General features: G+C 49.0%; 1 protein-coding gene across 1 annotated transcript in view; it reads left to right on the top strand.

Annotated features, from left to right (window-relative positions):
* Positions 1–18,674, top strand: part of dnah14 (dynein axonemal heavy chain 14) — a 435,381-nt gene that overhangs the window by 128,041 nt on the left and 288,666 nt on the right. The window contains 3 exon segments of the mRNA XM_033020484.1: positions 3,358–3,699; positions 13,702–14,101; positions 17,338–17,525. Of these exon segments, the coding sequence (XP_032876375.1) occupies positions 3,358–3,699; positions 13,702–14,101; positions 17,338–17,525 (930 nt within the window).

Here is an 18,674-nt window from a genome sequence, read left to right as displayed (position 1 = left end):
AAGGTCCCACATAGGGCAAAATTAGGGCACAGGGTATTGGGTACCGCAAGGCTCAGTGCTGGGACCGCAGCTATTTACAATATACATCAATGATTTAGATGAAGAGATTCAAAGTAACATTAGCAAATTTGCAGATGACACAAAGCTGGGTGGCAGTGTGAACTGTGAGGAGGATGCTATGAGAATGCTGGGTGACTTGGACAGGTTGGGTGAGTGGGCAGATGCATGGCAGATGTAGTTTAATGTGGATAAATGTGAGATTATCCACTTTGGTAGCAAAAACAGGAAGGCAGATTATTATCTAAATGGTGTCAAGTTGGGAAAAGGGAAAGTACAACGGGATCTGGGGGGTCCTTGTTCATCAGTCAATGAAAGTAAACATGCAGGTGCAGTAGACAGTGAAGAAAGCGAATGGCATGTTGGCCTTCATAACAAGAGGAGTTGAGTATAGCAGCAAAGAGGTCCTTCTGCAGTTGTATAGGGCCCTAGTGAGACCACACCTAGAGGATTGTGTGCAGTTTTGGTCCCCTAATTTGAGGATGGACAGTCTTGCTATTGAGAGAGTGCAGCGTAGGTTTATAAGGTTAATTCCCAGGATGGCAGGACTGTCATATGCTGCGAGAATGGAGCGGCTGGGCTTGTATACTCTGGAGTTTAGAAGGATGAGAGGGGATCTTATTGAAACATATAAGATTATTAAGGGTTTGGACAGGCTAGAGGCAGGAAACATGTTCCCAATGTTGGGGGAGTCCAGAACCAGGGGCCACTGTTTAAGAATAAGGGGTAAGCCATTTAGAACGGATATGAGGAACCACTTTTTCACACAGAGAGTTGTGAGTGTGGAATTCTCTACCTCAGAGGGCGGTGGAGGCTGGTTCTCTGGATACTTTGAAGAGAGAGCTAGAAAGGGCTCTTAAAGATAACGGAGTCAGGGGATATGGGGAGAAGGCAGGAATGGTGTACTGATTGAGGATGATCAGCCATGATCACATTGAATGGCAGTGCTGGCTCAAAGGGCTGGATGGCCTACTCCTGCACCTATTGTCTATTGTCTGTTGTCAACCTCTCCCTTTAGTTATTACCCTCTAATCCAGGCATTATTCTGGTAAATTAAAAGACGCAAGGTTGCCTATCTATGTTCTCCAGACTGACCTGCTGAGTTACTCCAGCACTTTGTGTCTTTTTTTTTGTAAATAAGCATCTGCAGTTCCTTGTGTTTCTATCATTCTGGTAAACCTCCTTTCCTCCTTTGCACCGTTTCTAAAGCCTCTACATCCTTCCTTAATGGGGCGACTTGAACCACATGTAGTACCCACATGCGGTCAATCAAAGTCGTACAAAGCTGCATCATGACTTCCTGACTCTTATATTCAATGCATTGACCAATAAAGGCAAGCATACCATACGCCTTCTTTACCACTGTCTACTCGTGTTGCCATTTTCAGAGAGTTACGGTCTTGGGCCCTGAGCTCCCTCCGTAAGTACATCAATGCTGTTAAGGGTCATGGCATTAATTGTATATTTCCCCCTAATATTCAACTTCCCAAAGTGCAATAATTCCCACTTACTTGGTTTAAACTCAATCTGCAATTTTCCCGCCTTTTTCAGTAGCTGATCTATATCCTACAGTATACTTTGATGTCTTCCTCAGAGTCCGTGACCCCCAGCAATCTTGGTGTGGAACCAGGCTGGTGAACCCAGCCCACTGAGTCCAAGCCAATCATAGAAACATAGGAGTCAAGGAAAGAGCGTTCACATCGCGGCCCTGTTTCCATCAATCTTTCCACCACCACGCATAAGAAAGGCAAGACAGACCATTGTACGCAGGTGCCAAGAAGTGTGTTGTGCTCTAGCTGAACAACTTCTAATCTTGTGTGTAGACTCGATAAGAAGATAGAAACATAGAATCATAGAAAATAGGTTCAGGAGTAGGCCATTTGGCCCTTCAAGCCAGCACCGCCATTCATGATCATGGCTGGACATGCCAAAAAATCAGCACCTGCTTTCTCCCTATATCCCTTGATTCCATTAGCCCTAAGAGCTATAAAAACTCTCTCTAACAATCCAGTGAATTGGCCTCCTGTGGCAGAGAATTCCAGAGATTCACAACTCCCTGGGTGAAAATGTTTTTCCTCATCTCAGTCCTAAATGGCCTACCCCTTATTATTAAACTGTGACCCCTGGTTCTGGACTCCCCCCAACATCGGGAACATTTTTCCTGCATCTAACCTGTCCAATCCCTTAAGAATTTTATGTTTTTATAAGATCATCTCTCATCCTTCTAAATTCCAGTGAATACAAGCCCAGTCGATCCATTCTTTCATCATCAGCAATCACCCATACACTAGTTCTATGTTATCTCAGTTTCACACCCTGCACACTAGGGGCAATTTACTGAAGCCATTTACTACAATTTACTACAAACCTGCATGTCTTTGGAATGCAGGAGGAAACTGGAGCACCTGCAGAAAACCCAAGCGGTCAGAGGGAGAATGTACAAAATCTATATAGACAACACCCATAGTCAGGATCACACCCAGGTCTCTGGCACTGCAAGATAGCAACTCTACCACTGCACCACTGTGCCGCATTTAGAAGAGAATGGGCTAATTAAGAACAGTCATTATGGCTTTGTATCTGGCAGGCCATGTCTTGATTATAATCGAGTATTGGTGAGGTGACAAAGGTGATCGATGAGGGTAGGACGTTGATTTGTGTCAAATGGCCTGTTTCTGAGCTATGATTCTTTGCAGCTCACATTGTAGCCCTTGGAGACAGCTCTTTCTTCGGACCGCCGCCACTGACGAAGACGCACAGAATGTCGTTGGCATCGGTCTGAAGAAAGCCCTGTCCATTGAGGCTTGCGGACCATGCGGTGGGTGAAGAAGAGCTCTCTGGTGCAGACCAGCGGCATTTCCGCCTAGTTTTACAGTGAAACTACACAAAGTGCTGGAGCAACTCAACAGACTAAATCAGGCTGAAGGAGGGTCATATCTATGTCACCTATCCAAGCTCCCAAGCGCTGTGGCCTGACCCGCTGAGTTACTCCAGCATTTTGTGTCTCATTATGTATCATGTGCAATTTTTTGTTTCTGCTACATATAATTAACCCACAAACCAGCAGGTAAATATCGTACTCAATTACAACAGATAATCTGCAATAACGGACACCATTCCCTCACCTATGGTCCGTTATAACGAGAATTTACTATATATGGATGAGTATGTGAATAGACAGCATCTCTGGACCAAGAGCTGGCGTGTGATAGTCCACTAATTTGCAAAGTTTACTCTCACAAGGATTTGAGAACTGTGTGTGAATGCATGAGCTCAACATTATTTTTTTTAAATTTGTAGATAATTGAAGAAGCTCAGCAGAAGCTCAGCAAGGAACCAGAAACCATTGATCTGTTTGGAGAACACCTGATATTCCTTTCTCAAATGGAGGTGGAAATGTCCAGATTGGAGAGAGACTTTCAAACTGTGACTCAGATGTATGGTATTGCCAATGAGTATGATGTCCCCATCCCTCCTGAAGAATTTGCCCTCTATCAAATCCTGGTCCCCAGCTTCCACAGCCTGAAATCCAACCTCCTCTACTTTGAAGCCTTAAAAGACAGCAACATCAAAAAATTCAGTGCGGACCTGGAGAAAGACATCAGTAACCTTTACTATGAGTTAACACGAATTAAATATAAGGTAATGGCCCGGAGAATAGGGTATGAACATAGAAACATAGAAAATAGGTGCAGGAGTAGGCCATTTGGCCCTTCGAGCCTGTACCGTCATTCGATATGATCATGGCTGATCATCCAACTCAGTATCCCATCCCTGTCTTCTCTCCATACCCCCTGATCCCTTTAGCCACAAGGGCCACATCTAACTCCCTCTTAAATATAGCCAATGAACTGGCCTCAACTACCTTCTGTGGCAGAGAATTCCAGAAATTCACCACTCTCTGTGTAAAAAATGATTTTCTCATCTCGGTCCTAAAAGACTTCCCTCTTATCCTTAAACTGTGACCCCTAGTTCTGGACTTCCCCAACATTGGGAATAATCTTCCTGCATCTAGCCTGTCCAACCCCTTAAGAATTTTGTAAGTTTCTATAAGATCCCCCCTCAATCTTCTGAATTCTAGCGAGTACAAGCCAAGTCTATCCAGTCTTTCTTCATATGAAAGTCCTGCCCAGGAATCAGTCTGGTGAACCTTCTCTGTACTCCCTCTATGGCAAGAATGTCTTTCCTCAGATTAGGAGACCAAAACTGTACGCAATACTCCAGGTGTGGTCTCACCAAGACCCTGTACAACTGCAGTAGAACCTCCCTGCTCTTATACTCAAATCCTTTTGCTATGAATGCTAACATACCATTTGCTTTCTTCACTGCCTGCTGCACCTGCATTCCTACTTTCAATGACTTTTCCTAATCGGCCTTTTCCTAATCGGTGGTTTGAAAATGCTGCTTTCATGATTGGGTTTTACATTTGAAACAGTTTTGGAGGAAAATGGATGTGCAGATAAACGCAAAACAACCTGCAGGTGCAAATCAGCAGAGACTGAAAGACATTGTGTTGAGTTCTACCTAAATTAGAATAGTGGAGATCCCACAAAATCATACCTGATATTTTGAGCCATCCCATCGCCCGAACTCTGGTTCCCTGATTTCCCTCTGGGTCACTTGCTCTCCTGGATCTATGCAAATTACCATAAGTAATAGAAAGTAAGGAGGCTTACCCCAAGATGGATACATGGAATAGTCCTTGTTTTAGACCTATTCAGGGCCCCCTCTTCATGTTTTTCTGTTACACTGATGACATCAATGGCGCTGCTCTCTGTATTCGCATCGATTTTAAATTTCACTTCCCCTGCAGCTAATTTCCATCCTGCTTTCCTTTTTACTAGGTCCATATCTGACAAGGTTCCTTTTCTTGACCTCTCAGGTGATAGGTTAGTTACCAGCTATCTCAGTTGCACATCCTTCCACACTAATTCCTGTAAGGATTCCATGCCATTCTCCCAGTTTCCCTGTTTCCATCATATCTGTCTGATTATCCACACCAGAGCCTTGGAGATGTATGACGTTTTAGTTGGATTAGTAGGATTGAGTTGGTTTCCAAAAGAGCATTATTTAGCAATGTTACAAAATTTTGAGATTTAAAAAATCAAGTCTGCAATTTATCCCATCAGATAAAGCATAAAAAGAAGTTTAATTTGACACATAATTCACTTTCATATCTTCAGTATGAAAAAGGTTATGGCCATTTTCATACTCTGAAATTAGCATCTTGTTCTCTAAAATGCAAAAGCTGTGATCAAGAACAGTCTAAAGCCCATAACTTTATTAAAAATTAAGAGAACTGAAAGAAATTTTCAGTTATTATAGATTGAAGCATTCTGAAACAAATATTAAACAATCTTACTTGGATGACCTGAAATTAAAGCATATAATTAGTTAGTTACCCAATTGTAGCTAATTCCAAAATTCAATTACTAGATCTAAACATCTATCCATTTCTTAAGGAAAGATTAACATTTTTAAATAGCCTAAGTGTCCAAAGAACATTCACACAAGAATTCACAATAAAACATGATTTTTAAATCTCATTGACATTAATTTATAGGCCAAATGGAAGGGATTTAGTGTTCAATTGCTGTAAATTAATGGCCATTTAAATCAGCTTGCGAGTGGGATTCTGTGGAACGCGCTGGTTTGGAAGGCTGCCATTGCGGTGGATTTGAAGCCCATATGGCATGAAAGATACTGCGGGATTGAATGGGCCCCCAAGTCAGCTACTCGCAACATAACATTTTGTATAAAGGGATCTTAAGAAGCCCTTTTTAATGTAAAAATAAACAACCAACCTTGCCTTGTTCCCTACATGAGATCCGTCCCGTTGTCGGGGTTCGCGGCTTTAGAGGATGATTTTTAATTTACTACTAGACCAAGTGCAAACCCGTTGGGTCTGTTTCCCCAACGCGCATTTGCGGGGTGGTGGGGGGGGGGGGGATAGGGGGCTGCGGCATCACACTCACACTAACCACCCCCCAAACACACAGGTGGGTGGAAGGGGGGAGAGGGAGACGTGGTGGTGAGAGGGGAGGGTGAGAAGAGGGGAAGGAGGGGAGAGGGGAAGGAGGTAACGGGAGAGACTTGGGAGGGAGAGGAGAGCGGGGTAGGGGGAGAGAGAGGGGGATGGGGAGGGGGAGGAGAGTGGGGAGTGGTAGGAGAGCGGGGAGGGCAGGAAGGGGGGGAGAGGGGTAGGGGGGTGGGAGAGGGGTAGCGGAGAGTGGTGCAAGAGAGAGGGGAAGGGGGGGAGATGGGGGTGAAGAGGGGTGGGAGAGGGGGAAGAGAGGGGGTGGGAGGGGAGGAGGGAGAGGGCTGAGGAGAGAGGGAGATGGAGAGGGGGGAGAGAGAGGGGAGGGGGAGAGTGGGGTGGAGGAGGGGATGAGAGAGGTGGGGGAGAGGGGTGGGGGGAGGAGGGGGAGGAGGGAGAGGGGGAAGGGGAGAGAGGGGGAAGAGTGTGGAGGGAGGGGGAGAGTGGTAGGGGGGCAGGGGAATAGTGGGATGGGAGGGGGAGAGGGGTAGGGGGAGAGGGGAAATAGTGGTGAGGGAGGGGGGAGGGTAAGAGTGCGGAAGAGGGGCAGAGGAGTAAGGGGAGTGGTGGAAGAGGCAGAGATGGGTAGGGGGAGAGGTGGGAGGAGAGAGGGGTGGGGGTTGGGTGGTAGGGGAGGAGGGAGAGGGGTGAGGAGAGAGGGAGGGGAGAGAGGGGGGAAAGGGAGGAGGAGAGAGGGCTGTGCGAGGGGGTGAGAGAGGGTGGGGGTAGGGGGGAAAGAGGATGGGGGAGAGAGGAGAGAGGGAGGGGCAGATGGAGGGAGGAGGGAGAGGGGGAAGAGTGTGGAGGGAGAGGTGGGGGGAGAGAGGGGGAAGAGTGTGGAGGGAGGGGGAGAGCAGAGAGGGGGAAGAGTGGGGAGGGAGAGGGAAGGGAGGGGGGGTGAGAGAGAGGGTGGGGGGGAGATGGGGAGGGGTGGGGGATGGGGATGGGGAGATAAGTGGAAGAATGGGGAGGGAGGGGGAGAGGTGTAGAGGGGAGTGGTGGAAGTGGTAGAGAGGGAGAGGGAGAGGGAGAGGGGTAGGGGGAGTGGTGGAAGAGGGACAGGGGTAGGGGGAAGGGGTGGGGGAGAGAGGGGGGAGGGAGGGGGAGAGAGGGGTGGGGGAGGGAGAGGGGTGGAGTAATGGGGAGAGAAGGGGAATAGTTGGGAGGGAGGGGGAGAGCGGTGGGGGGGTGATGGAAGAGGGACAGGGGTAGGGGGCGGGGAGAGATGGAGAGGGGTGGGGAAGAGAGGGAAGGGGGGTGGGGGAGAGAGAATGGGGGGGGGAGCAGGAGGGGATAGGTGTGAGGAGAGGGATATGAAGAGGAGGAAGGATGAGAGGGAGTGGCGGGGGGAGGAGAGAGGGAAGGGGAGAGAGTAGTGGGGGAGGAGAGGGAGAGGGGTGGGGGAAGGGGATGGGGGCAAGAGGAGTGGGGAGGAGAGGGGGAGGAGAGGGAGATGGAGAGGGGGAGGAGAGGGGGTGAGGAGAGGGAGATGGAGAGGGGAGGAGAGGGGTGTGGGAGGGGGAGGGGAGGTGGAGAGAGGTGTGGGTGAGGGGGGAGGGAGGGGAGGAGGGGAGAAGGGTAGGGAGAGGGGGAAGAGTGTGGAGGGAGGGGGAAGAGGGGGAGGAAAAGGGGGTGGGAGGAGGAGAGGGAGAGGGGTGAGGAGTGGGAGATTGAGAGGGGGAGGAGAGGGTGGGGGAGTGGAGGAGAGAGGGATGGGGAGGGGGAGGGATGTGGGGTGAAGGGATGGGGAGGGAGGGGAGGAGGGAGATGGGGTAGGGGAGGGAGGGGGAAGAGTGTGGAGGGAGGGGGAGAGAGGTGGGGGAGGGAGGGGAAATAGTGGGGAGGGAGAGTGGAAGGGGGAGGGGTAGGGACAGTCCATCTGCTCCCCATTCCCTATGACCCCCAATCCTCTTTCTCTATTCCCACACACGTGATGACGCGCTTCGACACAGGCTGCGGGGGTGGGGGGCTGGGGCTGGGGCCGGTGCAAAGGCATATGTAAATGGATCCATTCCAATTGGACATCTGTTGGCATTGGGCATTATGACATCACACGATCACAGAACGTTCACCATCATTCTATGGGTGAGAGCTGTTTTTTTTTAACATTTTGAAATTTTGGGGGGGGGGGGGGGAAGAAGGATTTTATTAAAAATGTGTACATAAGCACGACGAAATTTAATCAAGAGTGGATACTTGGAATGAAAAGTGAAATCTCTACCGAAATGGAAAAAATCTCGGCGTTTCTGCGTGTGGTGTTGGCGTAGCAACAAATCAAAGGCTGGCACCCACAAGAGCCAGAAACACACACACACACACATCCAGCCACAGAGTTTTAATATATATAGACAGATAACAATTAAATAATATTTTTTGTCAGCAACTAGGTAGGCTGAACAACATCGATTTCAACAGCCTAGAGAAAATCGCGTTGTAAACCCGCCCCCCTCTCAAAGTCGCGCACACGGGCAGCGGCAGAACTGCAGTACCGCTGAAGGTAAGTTTTGTAACATACCTACTTTATTGTCAAAGCGGTGGAAACAACAACGATCATACAACAGCTAAACACAAACGATCTTACCACAACGGTGGTCGAAAAAGACTGACTTTTCTGGGTCTTGCCCAGAAAACGCGTGAAAACAAAACCCCTCTCCACAGTCACCTGACCGAAGTAGCCGACCGCAGGGTTCAACTACCCACAGACACCAGCAGGCTCCGCTACAGGACACCCCCCCCAGAACCCGAGGTACGAATCTGAACAGGAACCCGGATGGAACGACCAGAACGTGTGGTTCGTGAAGGTGGGGCAGGCGTAACATGGGGGCCGGCGAAACAAGGCCGGGGGTAGGCAAAGATGCAGAAATAACGGGTAGAGGAAACAGGCGTACTCAGTACGGGCGGAACAGCCGGCGGATGACCTCTAGGTTGCGGCGCAGCAACGACCACCGGGCTGTCCACATCGACGTGGGTGGGTTTGAGCCGGCCGACGGAGACGAGCTCCTCCCGTCCGCCCACGTCCACCATGAACGTGGCGACCCCAGCTCGCAGCACCTGGAATGTCGTATGGTGTAACCGGGCACCATAGAGCGGGGCTAGGGCAGCCCACAAGGACGAGGTGAACTGGGTCCGCCGGTCGGTGGAAATGTCAGAGGGCACCCGGAACCATGGCGATCAAGTGGGCCACCATAGCCCTGGTGGAGGCGTCAGTGAGTGGGATCGCCTCTGGCCACCGCGTGAAACGGCCCATGATAGTGAGCAGGTGGGCAGCACTGAGGGACTGTGGCAAGGGACCTACCAGGTCGACATGAACCTCCACGAACCTACCCATGGGAACCGCGATCTCCTGCACAGGGGGCCGCACGTGCCACTGGACCTTGGAGGTCTGGCAGGAGATACATGCGTGGGCCCAGGCAGCTACATGCTTACGGAGCCCGTGCCAGACTAACTTAGCCGCCATCAGAGCGGCCGTCGCTCGCCGCCTTCTTCAACTAATGGGGACAATCGGGCGGGCGCGACCCGCGGATACGTCGTTCAGGACCGTGGTGCCTGCCGCTCCGCAAAGCTTCCATACCGGCGTCTGCCCGCTGCGCTGATGCCAGGTCACTGTAGACAACACCGTGGTCAAGGGCCGAAACGGAGGGGATGGCGGGGTGGGACAAGGAGCCGGCAACGACGTTAAGTTTCCCCGCAACGTGCCGGATATCGGTCGTAAACTCCGAGATGTAGTCAAGGTGCTGCTGCTGACAGGCATATCACGGATCCGCGGTCTTACCCAGGGCGAAAGTAAGGGGCTTGTGGTTCGTGTTCGCGGTGAACGCCCGGCCCTCGAGGAAATACCTGAAATGCCTGACGGCCAGGTACAGCGCCAGAAGCTCGCGGTGGAATTTGCTGTAGTTGCATTCTGGAGCCCGCAGCTGCCGGCTGTAAAAAGTCAATGGCTGCCAGCGGCCGTCACGAACTGCTTCAGTACACCATCTACAGCAGCATCCAAGGCATCGACTGTGAGCGCGGTAGGGGCGAAGCAGGCGGGTGCACCAACATGGTAGCATTGGCCAATGCTGCCTTGGCACGCTCGAAAGCCGCGTCTGCTTCCTCGGACCACACGAGATCCCGCTGTTTACCCGTCAGGCACTGAAACAGGGGGCGCATGATGGCAACAGCCGCCGGCATGAAAGGGTGATAAAAATTCACCATGCCGATGAACTCGTGTAGCCCCTTCACGGTGAGTGGCCGGGGGAACTGCCGAATGGCCGCGACCTTCGCGGGGAGCGGGGTAACGCCCTGCAGGGTAATGTGATTAATGTAGGAGATGAAGCCGAGGCCAAACTGGCATTTTGCGGGGTTAATGACGAGGCCGTGTTCGCGGAGGCGCTGAAACAAAACTTGGAGGTGGGCGACGTGCTCTGCTAGCGAGTCGCTGGCGACCAGGATGTCGTCCAAATAAATGAATAGGAAAGGTAGACTGACCGCCCTGGTCCATCAGCCGCTGGAAAGCCTGCGCGGCGTTCTGCAACCCGAAAGGCATCAGAAGCCATTCGAACAGGCCGAACGGGGTGATCGTGGGGGTTTTCAGAACATCACCGGGATGTGCAGGAATTGGATTGTAACCCCGTACGAGGTCAACCTTGGAGAAGAAAGCAGCGCCCTTGAGGTGCGCGGAGAAGTCCTGAATATGAGACACCGGATAGCGGTCCGCTGTGGTCATAGCGTTGAGGCGTGGTCACCGCATGATCTCTACCTCCCAGATGCTTTTGGGACCATATGCAGCGGGGAGGCCCACGGACTGTCGGACCGCTGGACAATCCCCATGTCTTCCATCAGTTGAAATTAATCCTGGGCGATACGCAGTTCGTCTGGCGGGAGGCGGCGCGCCCGGGCATGCACCAGAGTGCCCTTGGTGGGGATGTGATGCACGACTGCGTGTTTGGATGCTGCCCAGCTGAAAAGGGGCGTAAGGAGCTCGGGGAAATCTGAGAGCAGGTCGGTGTAAGGACCGTCGACTTCTGCGATGCCGTTAAGCTGCTGGTCGGATGGGGGCAGGGTCCACGGCACGGTGGAACCGATGGCCGATCGCGGAATCATGCAACTGCCCCCCAAATCCACGATGAGGGAGAACGCATGTAAGAAATCGTCTCCCAGGAGCGGCAGAGCGACGTGCGCCACAATAATCGTCCACTCGTACTGATGGGAGTCAAAGGTAAGTGCAAGGGTCCACGTACCGTACGTTCAGATGGTGCTCCCATTAACGGCAGTGAGAACGGGGCCCCGCTTACCAGCATGAGTGTCGCGCCCGATCAGAGGGAGGATGCTGACGATTGCACCGGAGTCCACTAGGAAACGGCGGCCAGAATGGCGGTCGCGTATGTAGAGGCGGTTGTTAGGCATTTCCCTGAAACGTACAGGGTGGGCGGCAGCGTCGAGCCTCCACGCCGTAGCGGAGGTGATAGCAACACCAACGGTGCCTACCGCGAGTTCCGGATTGCTGGTGCGGCTCTGTGATGGAATTCGTGGGCGGGGCCTCGTTGTGGTCCCGCAGAGGCGAATGGCGCGCTGGTGCGGAGACGTGGTTAATGGTGCCGCCATCTTGATGATTCATCAGCCAGAGCTAGTCGGCCCGTTCGGCAAGCTGCTGAGGGTCGGCGAAATCCGTGCCTGCGAGCATGAGGCGGATATCATCCGGCATTTGCTCTGTGAATGCCTGCTCGAATAACAGGAATGGGCGGTGGCCGTCCTTTAACGCGAGCATCTCGGTCATGAGGACCGACGGCCTGCGATCTCCTAAACCGTCCATGTGTAAAATGCGAGCGGCCCGATCCCGGCGGCTGAGCCCGAATGTGTATAGTAGAAGGGCCTTGACGCCGTCGTACTTGGCGGTGGCGGGTGGGTGCTGCAGAAAAGGCAGAAGACGTGAGGCGGACTCCTGCGTCAGGGCTTCCACCACATGAAAATATTTTGTCTCGTCCGTGACGATACGGCGCAGGTGGAACTGTGCTTCCACATGAGCAAACCACACTTGCGGTTGCTCAGAACAAAACACCGGCAGCTTGAGGCTAACGGCGCTCTGATGGGCATCGGGAACAGCGGCGGGCACTGCATTGTCCTGCATAATGCCGTCCAATTTCAATTGGGCACGTCGGGGTCACCAATTTAGCAGATTGTGACGATAGTCGGTTTCCAAAAGAGCTTTATTGTCAAAGCGGTGAAAACAACGATGATCGTACAACAGCTAAACACAAAACGATCTTACTACAGCGGTGGTCAAAAAAGACTGACTGGGTCTTGCCCAGAAAACGCATGAAAACAAAACCCACAGTCTCCTGACCGAAGTAGCCGACCGCAGGGTTCAACTACCCACAGGCACCAACAGGCACCGCTACAACATTATCATTAACTTTTTTCCTGGATAGACTAGTCAAAAGAGAACTTGTTGCGTGCGGGGACATGTTCCAGCAGGCGTAGGCAAGTATTAGTAAATGGAAATTGATTGGATCTTTGTTGGAAGAAGAGCCAAAGAGCCTTGAGACCTTCCTTTTGCATGATGGTAGTGTATAGGGCCTAGATGTCCATGATAAAGATGAAGCAATGTGGAACAGGCAACTGAAAATTATCAAAGAATTGAAGGGCGTGTGACGTGTCTCGGATGTAGGGTGGAAGAGACTGGACATGGGGGGAATAGAATCAAGATATTTGGAAATGAGTTCAGTGGAGCAGGAACAGGCAGAAATAGTAGGTGTGCCAGGACAGTCTTGTTTGCAGATTTTGGGAAGGAGATTGAAACGGCAACGATAAGGTTGGAGGCTATGAAAGGGAAATGGCCAGAGCTGATGAGATTGGAAACAGTCTGGGAGATAGTGACTTGGTGTTTACATGTGGGATCATGGTCAAGGAGTAGGTATTAGATGGTGTTTGAGAGCTGGCACCTGGCCTCAGCATGGTAGAGGTCAGCATGGTAGAGGTCAGCATGCCTTTCCACATTTCACTTCCAATTTAATGGCTACATTTCACCCTATCACAGATATCCCTTTTGTACCTGCCATTGCTCTCCTCGCCTTCTCTACCACTTTGTTTAGAGATACAGCGCGGAAACAGGCCCTTTGGCCCACCGGTTCCGCGGCGACCAGCGATCCCCGCACATTAACACCATCCTACACCTACTAGGATCAATTTTTACATTTACCAAGCCATTCAACCTATGAACCTGTACGTGTTTGGAGTGTGGGAAGAAACCGAAGATCTCGGAGAAAACACACGCGGGTCACGGGGAGAACGCACAAACTCCGTACAGACAGCACCCGTAGTCGGGATCTAACCCAGGTTTCCGGCGCTGCATTCGCAGTAAGGCAGCAACTCTACCGCTGCACCACCGTGAGGAAATATTTTCCTCTTTCTCAGTTCTTGGGCTGAAACTTGAACTGTTACTCTTTCCCCAAATGTTATCTAACGTGCTGAGATTTTTCAGCAATATTAATTTTTATTTCAGGTTTACAACAGCTGCAGTTTTTTTATTTTTTATTTTATGTTTGACATTGTCTTCTCTGATGGAACTTGGATGTCTTGCGCTGTTAATGTGCTGACAATAGATTGTGAACTGTGTTTTGGTCTTTCAGGTGAGAAACCCCATCCTTCTCCAGGCCGAGACAAGCCCAGAGAAAGCCATGGACATCACCAATCATCTGATGCTGATAGTCTCTTCGATTTCTGGCAAGGCACGAACCTACAGCAACTATCATGATCGCTTCTGCAGCATGAGCACCCCAGAGAGCTCCATCAGCATCTCTTTAGGGGTGATGCAGAAGAGGTTGGGAGTGATGAACCGCCAGTCACTGAAAGCACTGTTGTCTGAGACCGAGTATGAGTTGATGTTGAGGAAGCTGCTGTGGGAATCTGAGGTTGAATGGCAGAAGCTGTACACCAGCTGGACTAACACCTTATTTGATGAATTGAATATAGATGCGATTCGAAAGGACGTCAACAGATTCACACAGACAATACACCTGCTGGAAAAAGGTCTGTGACACGCAATTGTGGTGCTACCTCAGTCATTTGGACGCACTTCACTAAGCATCACATTGTTTGTCTGATGCTAGGATTAAGAATACCTCTTAGGAGCTGGAGAGGATTTTGGAAGGGGAACAATTCAATTCTGTGATCTATGAGGAGAAGGGAAGCTGGAAATGGTAAAGAGAAGATTTACGAAGATGATGCCAGGACTCGAGGTTCTGAGCTATAGGGAGAGGTTGCGTAGGCTGGGACTCCAATCCTTGGAGTGCAGGAGGATGAGGGGTGATCTTAAAGAGGTGTATAAAATCATGAGAGGAATAGATCGGGTAGATGCACAGAGTCTCTTGCTCAAAGGAGGGGAATCAAGGACCATGGGTTTAAGGTAAAGGGGAAAAGATTTAATGGGAATCTGAGTGGTAACTTTTTCACACAAAGGGCGGTTGGTGTATGGAATGAGCTGCGAGAGGAGGTATATGAGGCAAGGACTATCCCAACATTTAAGAAATCTTTGGACAGACAAGTTTGGAGAGATATGGAGCAATAGTAGGCAGGTGGGACTAGTGTAGCTGGGACATGTTGACCGGTGTGGGTAAGTTGGGCCGAAGGTACTGTTTCCACACTATGTCTCTATGAGAAACAATGGTACAGATAGGGCGGCACAGTGGCGCAGCGGTGGAGTTGCTGCCTTAAGCGCAAGAGACACTGGTTAGATCCTGACTATGCGTGCTGTATGTGTGGTGTTGCATGCGCTCCCTGTGATGCACTGGTTTCCTCCCACTTCCCAAAGATGTGTGGGATTAAATTGCCACGAGTGTGTAGGGAGTGGATGCGAAAATGGGATAACATAGAACTAGTGTGAACAGGTGAGAAATAGAGTTGCTGCATTACAGCACCAGAGGCTTGAGTTTGATTCTGACTATGGGTGCTGTCTGTATGGAGTTTGTATGTTCTCCCTGTGATAATTTGTGGTTCCTCTGGGCGCTCTGGTTTCCTCCCCCATTCCAACAATGTGTAAGTTTTTAGGTTAATTGGCTTCTGTAAGTTGGCCCGTGTGTGTGGGATGTAAAACTGGGACAATTAGTGTTCTGCAGATCTTTGGTTGGCACGGACGCGGTGGGCCGAAGGGTCTGTTTACATGCTGTGCCTTTAAACTAAACTAAAGATAGAACAAATTATATCCAATTCAGAGAAATGCACTTATGTTGGGAATGCCTATTAAATAGTGATGTGAGGAGAACAAAGGAACCATGAAGCATATGCCCACAGATTCTTATAGGTAACATAAAAGCTCAGTAAGTTGGTTCAAAAGACACATGGGATGCTTTCCTCTATTAACTGAGGGGTAGAATATAACAGTTGGACTAGTTAGTCGAATCTTGGGAACTGCATTGGTCTTGTCATAGAATTACAGGAATAAAGTGGTAACACTAGAAAAAATACAGAAAAATTGGGTGAGGATGTTGCTGGAACAGAAACGTTTTAGTTGTAAGGAAAAATTGGATTGGCTAGACTTATTTTCTTTGGAACACATACGTCTGAGGGATAATTAATTGAAGTATACAAAATTATGAGGAACCTGGCAGCATGTGTAGGAAAGACATATTTTGCTTGGCTAACTGGTCAAACACAAGGGAGTGTAGATTTCAAAGTGATTTTGTAGGAGGATTACTGAGGAGATGAGGAAACTGTTTCCACCAGGAGGAGGGTAATGTGCTGGAAATGATAGTCTGAAAGGGTGATGGGAGTAAAAATCATCATCTTTATAATTTACTTTGACACATTCTTGAAAAGCCATGATCTTCAGGTGTTTTAAGATAGGATTCAGCAGTGAAGATATTTTTTAATTTATTAGATATGATGGGCTGAATGGCCATTACAGTTGTAAATGATATGTAATTCTATGAGTGCTAAACAATGGCTTCTTATTTCTCCGTTCCTGTATAACCACAACCCATTAAGGTGCTCATGACAGGGTCAAAAGGATTCACATTTCAGATTTTTATAAACATCTGTGAGGTCTCCCCTCCTGTGTTTCAGTAAGTGAAAGCCCAACCTATCCAATCTCTCCTTGTAGCCACAACACTTGTTAATGTGGTGACCAGAACTATACACACTGCTCGTTATGTGGTCTAACCAATATTTTGTGCAGGTGCAACATAATGTTCCAACTCTTATAATCTATGCCACGGTCTATGAAGACAAGCATACAAAAACACATATTCTACTCTAGCCACTTTGTATTGCCACTTTCAGAGAGCAGTAGACTTGCACCCCAAGAACTCTCTGTCCAATAAAGCTCCTAAGGCCCCTGACATTTATTCTACATATCCTATCAGACCTCTCAAAGTGCATTACTTCACACTTGTCTGGATTAATTTTATCTGCCATTGCCTCGCCCAACCTTTCAGCACATCATTGTCCACTTGCATCCTTAGACAACCTTCTTGGCAAATTAATTCCCCACATAGGAAAGCTTACCATTACATTCAGCTACTGTCACCATAAAATAGTATTTTGATGAAAAGCCCTGCACAGCAATGTTATTGGCAATCTAATGCTCTATTACATAGAAATTAGGTGCAGGAGTAGGCCATTCGGCCCTTCGAGCCTGCACCGCCATTCAATATGATCATGGCTGATCATCCAACTCAGTATCCTGTACCTGCCTCTCCATACCCCCTGATCCCTTTAGCCACAAAGGCCACATCTAACTCTCTCTTAAATATAGCCAATGAACTGGCCTCAACTACCTTCTGTGGCAGAGAATTCCACAGATTCACCACTCTCTGTGTGAAAAATGTGTTTCTCATCTCGGTCCTAAAAGATTTCCCCCTTATCCTTAAACTGTGACCCCTTGTTCTGGACTTCCCCAACATCGGGAACTATCTTCCTGCATCTAGCCTGTCCAACCCCTTAAGAATTTTGTAAGTTTCTATAAGATCCCCCCTCAATCTTCTAAATTCTAGCGAGTACAAGCCGAGTCTATCCAGTCATTCTTCATATGAAAGTCCTGACATCCCAGGAATCAGTCTGGTGAACCTTCTCTGTACTCCCTCTATGGCAAGAATGTCTTTCCTCAGATTAGGAGACCAAAACTGTACGCAATACTCCAGATGTGGTCTCACCAAGACCCTGTACAACTGCTATTGTCAGTGCTGTTAGACACAGTTTGTTGCGTGATCTCGATTCGTCCTTTCATTGTTAGATTCCTTTTCACTGTTGAGCTTTTCTTTCTCTTTTAGGATTGCCAACAAATAATATAGTTCCTCTTCTGAAGCAGGCAGTATTTGACTTCAAGGAGATGCTACCAGTTATTGTGGCCTTGAGGAACCCTTGGCTGGATTCCAAGCACTGGGAAAGCATTGAATACGCAATTGGGCGCTCAATCAAGGATAAAAACCTCATGCTGGGGAACTTCATGAAGCTCAGGGTAAGACTCGTCATGGAAGGTTCAGGGGGTTGTGAGCATGACTGCAACTAGTCGCTGGATTTTGAGCCAATTGTCTCATTGCAGGAGCACACAAATTGATGAGACTATGCAGAAACTCATTGTTCTTTTCATTCCCCTTCACTGTTCCTTCATTGAGTTGGTGACTTTGATACCATCGTGCAACTGGTGCAGCGGATATTTTGGCACTCTAGTCCTAGATGAGTGTTTGTTTTCCAAATATATTAAAGTATGGTATTATTTTTAAGTGTGCAGGGGCTGTGAACATAGTTGGCATTACAGTTAATTATAGCGCATATGTAAGTGCTAATGAAAAGGGAGACTTGCTGGGGCATTTTAGAGAAATGCTGGGACTTTTCATTTTAGAGAAATGCTGAGACATGTTCTAGAGAATCACATTGCTCCGGATTAGATATCATTTAAAGATTAGACCAGGTAGGGTTGATGGATTTTCTTCCCAAATTAACATTGGAATTAGGTGAGTTTTTACAGCAACTGGTGTATCCTTTGCCCTTTATGTTTATAATAATGTACCAGCAATTGAACTCTGAGTTTGGTGGAAGTGATGATTGAGGATTTTCAGTAAAGGGACAAATAACAGAACCATTTATTTTGTGGTGATTACAGCGAGCAATTATAGTAACCTTGGTGAGACAGCTGACATTAGGTCGCACTTTGGTTTTTATTCTCTCCCCCTCCTATGAACTGATCCTAGGATCGAACCAGCAGTGATCCAAATGTGACACAACTTCTGATAAATTACCAATTGACCATTCCCAACTGTAGTCATTTTCTGGCTGAGGTGAAGCTCCTAAAGAGTGCCCAGTGCGACTTTCCCTTCATCCCTATACAAAAACGTATAGCGATTTTTTAGGTGACTGCCGGCGACTGTCAAGTCGTAGCAGGTCGCTGAAACACCGGCGACTGGAACGGCGACTGTCAGAGTGGAACACACACACACACACACACACACACACACACACACACACACACACACACACACACACACACACACACACACACACACACACACACACACACACACACATCGCTTCCTTCACCAGCCCGTTATGCACGCGGGGAACAGGGCAAGCGGGGGGAGTGCTGTCTGAGTTAAATTCACACGGTGCA

Source organism: Amblyraja radiata, chromosome 5 (assembly GCF_010909765.2).
Source record: "Amblyraja radiata isolate CabotCenter1 chromosome 5, sAmbRad1.1.pri, whole genome shotgun sequence".
Lineage (NCBI taxonomy): Eukaryota > Metazoa > Chordata > Chondrichthyes > Rajiformes > Rajidae > Amblyraja > Amblyraja radiata.
Note: the sequence above shows the minus strand (reverse complement) of the source record. Positions and strands in the feature narration are given on the sequence as shown.